Raw genomic sequence first — 7,620 nt, 5'->3', positions numbered from 1 at the left:
TAAGCTACAAATCGATCCTGCAAATTTCAACAATTAAGGATTTTTTTTTTTTTTAAAGATGCTTATTCTATTTTACATATTTTCAAGATAAATGCATTATTGAATAATTGAACATCTTTGAACGATTACATTTTCTTGCTGCTTCTGTCGATATTATTTAGGTGAGACGAGTTCGCTTTTTTAAAGCACAAAATATTAGCATAACGTTTTCCTTATTAAGAACTGTCTCTTTATATTTCCATCTGTAAGGATTTGGAAAGAGTACGTTTGGAAAAAGCATTTTTCAATTCAACATCCCTTGTATGTACAGGACGTCATATATACATCGCACCATCGTTAGGAGCACCAATGCACATGCGTGGGGAACACGGCGCGGAACAGTCGACGTACGAAACAAACGAGTCGCGCGTACCGCGCCGATTATGTAGACGCGCTCCGAAAGCGCTCGATCGCGACGAGAAAAATCGACGGTTTCAGAAGTGTGTTCCGCGCTGGCCGTGCATGATAACGTCGATCGAATTCCACGTGAATCGTGATGGCAGGACTCGTTTAAAGTTGTTGCTAATCCCGAAATCTCGAAGGAGAAGCAATACGTGCGGTCGCAGAAGATTGAAATATTCGTGTCTCGTTCTGACGATGATTTCGCTTCGATTGATAGTTTAGTAGAAATAGAAAAACGAAGTATTGTTCACGTGTTGAAGTATCGTGAGGCACAAATAAAGACAGCAAAGAGCAAGGTAGGAAATGTTCTCACGCGTGAATTGTACGATATCTTTTTAATTGACATATTTCAATATTATAAACTTGTGTAAGCAATGAAGTGTGTTTGAAGAATGCATTATTCTTCAAAATACAAAGCATAATATTTTTAAGCTGATATTGGACGCTAATATCAAATTAATTGTTTTTTAAATAAGGAACAAGCACATGCAAAGTTTTATCTTTAATATCCTGCTCTACGAAAATGGTAGTATAAATAAATAAAGAAAAAAAAGATTTATTCATACTTTACAACTTTTTTTAAATCAGAGATTAAATAAAATATATTCTAAAATTAAACTTTTAAGAATTTATTACAATTTTAATCGCAATAATTCAATTTTTTAATTCAAGGTTTAACTTTACAGAATAAATTTCTACTACAATTCTTTTGCTGCGCCTATCTTTTTAAAGGACGATTTATTATCCTATCCATTTCATGTTCATCGATAGCTTGAAAATCGACAGGATGATTGGACCATCATCGGGAGCGGCTGGCGAAGTTGCAGAGAATCAATGCCGCGCTTCCTCCAAACGGAAGGTTTTTGATGACCTGGATATTGACAATTCCAAGCGGAAGGTTTTCGACGAGCTGGACATTGACAGCTTCTGTGAGGAAGTCCGCCAGACGAGCCGTAAGCGCTACCTCCAGGAACTCGAGACGCCAGTGGAGCTGGTTACCGCGCCGAATGAGATGATTGCTAACGCGGCAGCTCTTTTCTCGCCGATGTCCGCTCAGGAAGCGGTCGAGGAATCGCCGGTGGCACGTCTGGAAGTATTGCTGGTAGACGGCACCAATTGCACTTGGACGACTGTATCGGAGTTGGAGCAGCAGCAGAATTTAGATATTCTTGTAACTTCGTCCTCTTCCTCGTCGTCGTCGTCGTTGGCTTCCGGATGCATCGAACGTCATTCTGCTGAAAACTATGCCGTCGAGGCGACTGCTAATTATCAACCAGCAGTGTCAGTGAATTATTGGGAACCGATTGCCGCACCCACGGTACCGCTCGCCAATTCAAACGTGCAGCAACATAAGGGAAATATGACAAACAGCAATCAGCAGCAACAGCAACAGCAGCAATTCGAGGATCAGGAGAACGGGAACCTATCATGGCTGCTGGACTTCAAACTGGATTCGTTCATCGAAGCTGCGGACGATAAGTCCACCATAGGACTCTCGACAAAGGACAATCATGGTGAGGAAAGTTTCAGAACAAAATAAACTAAAATAAATAAAAGGCAATATAAATGTGTGTTAATATTTTTGTAAATTAAAGAACTAATCTGATTGATTTTAGCGTTAAAATTAAAATATATCAAATCGCATAAAGAAAGCAAATTTTACCACCGCCTTATGTTGAAATGCTGATAAACTATATATGTTAAAAAGCGGTATTTTAAATTTTATTTTAATTAAATTGCGACAAATGTTTATATGTACCGTTCACTAATTAACTTTATAGTTTTGCGACTAATTGCGTATTTTCAGGCAACAAAAGCAAATCGAACGGACGGTCGCACGGCTCCAATTACGCCGGCGATGTCAGAAGAGGATACGGCAATCACGAAAATTCATCAACATATAGACAGGACTCAAATCAGGCTACTTATCCTGCCAGTGGAATCGACAACCGGAATGTTTCGTCTGTGCGATCGAACGGACCGAAAAAGCCGCCCTTCACCTACACGGAATTGATAGAGCACGCACTGCAGGAAAGAGGCGAGCTCACCGTCTCTGCTATTTATCAATGGATCTCGTAAGTAATCAGCGTCAAAATTTATTGTTGCTATCAATCGAAACTTTGGCTTCCTTTCTGTTGGGACAATTTGCCGAAATTACTGTTCGTAGCCGGCACTGCAATTACAATTGCACGTCTAATTAGATATATTAATTGATTTCAATTCTCTTTTTATGTTTTTACATTTTTCATATTTTACTCCTTTAAGTTCGCAATTTACGGGCGGAATCGCAATTTAAGAGCAATCACAATTAAAATCATATGATAAGATGTCAAAAATCTAAGAAGGAAATGTTTACAAATTGCATTTCTCAAATATACAAAGTGTCTTTCTTATTTACGTATTAGCCGCGCAGGAGATTTTCTACGAATTTACAGGAGCAAGTCGGGGGTGAATCGACGAGGGTGGGCTGGTTTGAGATGGTACCTATTGGTACCACTGCCCCCGTTGCTTGGCACCACCTGGCACTAAACTCCTCACCCTCCGGCTATCCTTCGCTGCAGCCCTCAACACGAATGCGCACAATTTACTGCTCCCTATACCTTCACCTGTTCGATCGTCGCTCGAGCTCCTTGGAAAAAACATATATAGATCATTCGGGCTTGAGCAATTGAGCAAAAGATCCAATAACTCTAGACAGACACAAACCTATAAATATAGGCATTAATTTATTACATTAAAAATATGATTTTTTCACATTATTCGAGATTTTGATCATGATATATTCAGACTTAAGCCGATATTGTTTTCAAAGAGATTGAAGCAGATATTAAATAAAATACCCGAAAGGGAGTATTTAAAGAATAATCTTGACAGATTTTAGATGATGGGATTATTTTTTTAATTATATTGATTTCGTAGATATTTGATATGAAAAGTTAAAGACAGATTTGTTAAACTTTCGGTAAGTGACAACATTCGTCGCTATTATCGTGATCAGTCGAGGGTAAACACGCCATTTAGCATTTCAAATATATCTTTTCTCTCTCTCTCTCTCTCTCTCTCTCTCTCTCTCTCTCTCTGCTAAAATGCCTTTCATTCTCTACCGAAACTTGTGAAATTAATCGTAGGGGGTGCGTAACGCACCGTGACATCGCTACGAGCAGGTGAAGGAAATTAGTTTCGCAGGGACGTAAATTGCCAGCACGCGTTTTTATAGTGTAATGTCCTTAATCGCGTTTCCTTCAATTTACCTACGTAAAAAGAGTTCTTTTTATTATAATTACTAATTTAAAATTTAACATTGTTTTGGACGCAAGTGCATGTTTTATATTTATTGCACAGCTTTTAGATTCAAACATATAAGAAAATATGAAATCAGGATACTTCTATCATTTTCAGCGAGCACTTTCCTTACTACAAGAGCAACGATGATCGCTGGAAGAATTCTGTCCGACACAATCTTTCGATAAATCCGCATTTCCGCAAGGGATCGAAAGCCCCTCACGGAGCTGGTCATCTTTGGGCAATCGCGAATCGTGGCGATTGCAGACCTCGTCCGCTTATTGTCAACGACGTAACATCGGCACGACAAGCTTCGCAAAATGAGTGCGAAGAATCTCAGAGTGACGAAACTATCATTAGGTAAATCCCGATGCAATTCTTTGTCGAGTCATGTAAAACATTTTAACGCGCATCGATACGATTTCCACAATTTCGAATTGAACGTTGCAGTGAAATCGTGGATGAAGTGGAGGCTGCGACGGCAAGTATCACGCAGCCGAATTCTGAGGAGAACACTGACAGTATCCTGAATTCCGTGACGCTCGAGCATTCCGCCGAGCAAATACTCAATGGTATAAAACGTCAGGTAGAAGTGCAATATCTAGTTCCCATGATGGTGAACAGCAACGATCACGAGGCGAATCAGCAGAATCAGCAAACTACGCAACACACGGAGCTTCAGTGTTCTTTCAAGGATAGCGGTGATTATCGTTATAATCTTTTTTTCCAGACAAAAATTTCAAAGGGATCAATATTCATTTTTGTTGCGAGAAATTAACGTACAAATAAATTTGCAGATTTCCTGAATCCGGTTTCTAAGGAAGTCGTCGCCGAGGAGTGTGGTCTCATAAGCGAAGGATATCTGGTCACGGATCTGAATCCAAACAGCTTGGGATTGAACGTGGTCGATCCTGAAATTATAGGATCGGAAAATCTCTTCGGCGAGGAGCTGAGCTTTCAGTTTTACGAATTAACATCGTCGTCGCAGCTGCAATCCGCCTGACACGCGGAAGGCAACAAAGTACGTTTCATCGTGATCGACGAGCTTAAAATAGAGAATACATGGACGTGCGACGATGACAATCGACCGGTTCGCAGTGCCGCTGAAACTGATAAAGATATTTCAGAGCGAGAAAATTCGCAAAGAAAGTCGTTTGTCAGCGGCGATCAGGATGGGATGTGCACAACGAGAAGCTGATCTAATTTCGCGCTATCGGAAAATTTTTACAATGTTCAAGGATGTTCGATCATTTTAGTCAACGCGGCTGCTAAAATAGTTAAGAATTAGCTACTGGTTAATCAATAAGCTTCACTGAATGGATAATGAGTCAAGCGCAAATATGAGGAAATCATGTCTTAAATTTGATGCAATGTAGTTCGATGGTTTATAAATGATTGCGGTGATCGCCAAAAGACTTAATACGGTCAGAGTAAGATTCGAAATAATTAATATAACTGCATGCCGTCCAATGTGTGCCTGGTCTTAAGCGTCTTAAGAGGAGTATCATTTAACAACCTATGCATTAGAATAATTTCTTCTAGTCCTTTGCGAAACAGTGTGTAATGTTTTTGTATTAGTAAGAAAAAGTACGATATTTATTATTATGAGTGTATATTGTCTCTGACATTTGTATTACGCCCGCGAATAAATGTGAGATATCCATTAGAACGTTTTTACTATAAAGTACTATAAAGTACGCTTCCGTAATAATACGAAACAAAAAAGAACATTTGAATATCCTTTGATCATAATCCATTTCACTGTGCGACGTCTCGTAATATGAGAACGCTAATTGCTTAAATAAAAAATAAAGGAAAAAACTTACGGTTTAATCACATTGGCCACACATGCACATTCTACTTTAAAATAATTGCACCTAAAAGAAAACAGAATTTATTATTCTAATTATAAATTTATTAGCTATAAAATTGAAACATTTTATATTTTACAAACAAAAAGCTATTATTCTACAGATTTCGTAGAGTCAGTTGTTTGTTCTTGACTCTCGGTTTCGGATAATTCGTGAGTTAAAAACTTCTCCAGCCTTGCTTTCTTCTTAGCATCTTTCTTTTTCTTCTTCTCTTCTTTCTCTTTCTGTGCTAACATTTCCTTAAATCTTTCATCATGAGACGAAATTCTGAAGCCAAAGTGTCTTCTGACTTCTTCCAGCAGACGTTCTTTACGCAATTTAGCAGCCTGCAGAGCTGCTTCTTTCTTTGCTACTTTTGCATTCAACTCAGCCGTCCATTGATTCATCTTTGCCAGTTTCTCCATTATTTCAGTTTCCCTGTAAGCATATTATATATAAATGCATTATTTTAAATTATCAGCAAGATTGCATTTAACTATTGAATAATATAATAAAAACATGCCTTATTTTAGCTTCTTCAGCCTTTCTCTGTTTCTCCAGCTCCAGCTTTTTCCACCTCTCTTGAAGAGATAGTGGGAAAGCAACTGTCTCATATTCTTGAGCATTTTTTACTTCTTTCTGCGTAGGCCACGCAAATCCCACCGGTTCATCATTGCCTTTCAATCCATATCTACCCAGCATACGTCTCTTGTATTTTACAGTATTATGAAACCATTCCAGAGATTTGTTGTAAGGACGCAAACCCATAAGAATGTTTCTATCGTGCGGACTCAGCCGAGATTTGTTTCGTTTCCTAGCGATCTCTTCCTGTACCTGTGGATCATCCATCATCGAATACACAGGTTCCTCATCGGCAGTGGTTATGTCGACTGTTTCATTTTTTGACACTTCTGTCGATTCCGTAGCAAGAAGTCTCCTGACAAAAGTGCCTTGAAACCGCGTGTTTCGATGAATGAAAACATCGCAGATACGTGTTAAACTCATCGCAACATCAATTCGCCGCATGAAACGTGTGATCACTGCACAATTTACGTGGTTAGTTTTATTAAATTAGGTTAGGTTAGGTTAATTACAAGTTAGATTACAGTTGAATTAAATTAATCAAATATACGCAATGTCTATGACATAAAAAGGCAAATGCATGAAAATCGTTAAATCTTATAAACAGACATAAACAACGGTTGTAAACACGTTTTTGAATAATTTTTTAGCATATCGAGTAACAAGTGCATATACAAATATTCAATACATGTAAACATGGAAAATTTCTTTTTCGATGTTGGTAGCCAGATTTGAGACGCAAATAGCAAGAGAGGTTAGTTTAGGTAGGTTGGGTTGAGTAAGGTTATATTAGGTTAGAATAAAAGCGGTATTGATGCGTATGTAATACACAACACGTGAAAATATAAGTAACGATGGAAAATCGTCTTTCAAGGGTATGTTAAATAATTATTATGATTTAAAATACAAAATTATACCTTATTGTTAATTACAAATACAGTTACCAGGAAATCATGGAGTCACATTCGGAACTTTTGTCTTCGCCGATGAAGGACACACTTTAGGAAATGCACTCAGATCTGTGATACTTGATTAGTATGTATTATTTAAGTGTTTATAGATAATATTTATAAACATATAAAATAAATTAAACTATTTATTAATAAAAGATTTTTTTCTAAATAAAATTCTATTTTTTGCAGTCCTGGTATAAAGATGTGCAGTTATAATGTGCCACATCCTGCAGAAAAGAGGATTCATTTCACCATTTCAACAACCGGTGAAAACGCAATTGAAGTATTGAGAAGGGGTCTACAGGATCTTGAAAAAATATGCGATTATATGATTGAGACATTTGATAAGGAATATGAGAAACATAAATTTTCACAAGACATATCTATGGACACTACATAACATGATCAAAATTTTTTTATATTTATAATGTATTATACAAATAAGTTTTTAAATAAAATAAAAATATATATTACTAATAAAGTATACCTTTTTAAAAGAAATGTTCTGTCTA

The 7,620-nt window shown here is 37.4% G+C and overlaps 3 protein-coding genes across 6 annotated transcripts; 2 read left to right on the top strand and 1 right to left on the bottom strand.

Annotated features, from left to right (window-relative positions):
- The first annotated feature begins 1,228 nt into the window (after positions 1-1,228).
- Positions 1,229-5,392, top strand: LOC105677846 (uncharacterized). The gene is made up of 5 exons (XM_067353186.1): positions 1,229-1,955; positions 2,249-2,516; positions 3,841-4,083; positions 4,174-4,424; positions 4,521-5,392. The coding sequence occupies exons 1-5, from the start codon at positions 1,229-1,231 to the stop codon at positions 4,724-4,726; spliced, it is 1,695 nt and encodes a 564-aa protein (XP_067209287.1). The 3' UTR covers positions 4,727-5,392.
- Positions 1,364-6,836, bottom strand: CRIF (growth arrest and DNA damage-inducible proteins-interacting protein CRIF). 4 transcript variants are annotated; one of them, XR_010889738.1, is made up of 4 exons: positions 6,097-6,836; positions 5,678-6,011; positions 5,550-5,600; positions 1,364-1,982 (listed from the first exon to the last, which is right to left on the bottom strand). XR_010889738.1 is itself a non-coding variant. In XM_012376720.2 (3 exons), exons 1-2 carry the CDS (start codon positions 6,597-6,599, stop codon positions 5,687-5,689), a joined length of 828 nt encoding a protein of 275 aa, XP_012232143.1. In that variant the 5' UTR covers positions 6,600-6,836; the 3' UTR covers positions 5,319-5,600; positions 5,678-5,686. The 4 variants fall into 4 exon arrangements, 2 of the variants coding, with proteins under 2 accessions (XP_012232143.1, XP_067209303.1); XR_001101619.2 differs by lacking the exon at positions 1,364-1,982 and adding an exon at positions 2,639-3,070; XM_012376720.2 differs by lacking the exon at positions 1,364-1,982 and having other exon boundaries at positions 5,319-5,600.
- Positions 6,837-6,861: 25 nt separating this feature from the next.
- Polr1D (RNA polymerases I and III subunit AC2 l(2)37Cg) lies at positions 6,862-7,609 on the top strand. Its single transcript, XM_012376722.2, has 3 exons — positions 6,862-7,030; positions 7,096-7,190; positions 7,298-7,609. Exons 1-3 carry the CDS (start codon positions 7,010-7,012, stop codon positions 7,506-7,508), a joined length of 327 nt encoding a protein of 108 aa, XP_012232145.1. The 5' UTR covers positions 6,862-7,009; the 3' UTR covers positions 7,509-7,609.
- The last annotated feature ends 11 nt before the right edge of the window (positions 7,610-7,620 follow it).

The sequence above is a fragment of the Linepithema humile genome, chromosome 4, assembly GCF_040581485.1.
Source record: "Linepithema humile isolate Giens D197 chromosome 4, Lhum_UNIL_v1.0, whole genome shotgun sequence".
In the NCBI taxonomy this organism is placed as follows: Eukaryota; Metazoa; Arthropoda; class Insecta; order Hymenoptera; family Formicidae; genus Linepithema; species Linepithema humile.
The sequence above is the reverse complement of the archived record's forward strand: the minus strand, read 5'-3'. Positions and strand labels throughout refer to the sequence as shown.

Excerpts from the sequence above, each read along its gene's own strand:
- Polr1D (XM_012376722.2), top strand. The coding sequence starts at position 7,010 with ATGGAAAATCGTCTTTCAAGG. Across the intron at positions 7,031-7,095 it reads TGGAAAATCGTCTTTCAAGG|TTACCAGGAAATCATGGAGT; the intron begins GTATGTTAAATA and ends TTACAAATACAG. Across the intron at positions 7,191-7,297 it reads AGATCTGTGATACTTGATTA|TCCTGGTATAAAGATGTGCA; the intron begins GTATGTATTATT and ends TATTTTTTGCAG.
- CRIF (XM_012376720.2), bottom strand. The coding sequence starts at position 6,599 with ATGCGGCGAATTGATGTTGCGATGAGTTTAACACGTATCTGCGATGTT. Across the intron at positions 6,012-6,096 it reads GCTGAAGAAGCTAAAATAAG|GGAAACTGAAATAATGGAGA; the intron begins GCATGTTTTTAT and ends ATATGCTTACAG.
- LOC105677846 (XM_067353186.1), top strand. The coding sequence starts at position 1,229 with ATGATTGGACCATCATCGGGAGCGGCTGGCGAAGTTGCAGAGAATCAA. Across the intron at positions 4,084-4,173 it reads AGTGACGAAACTATCATTAG|TGAAATCGTGGATGAAGTGG; the intron begins GTAAATCCCGAT and ends TGAACGTTGCAG. Across the intron at positions 4,425-4,520 it reads GTGTTCTTTCAAGGATAGCG|ATTTCCTGAATCCGGTTTCT; the intron begins GTGATTATCGTT and ends ATAAATTTGCAG.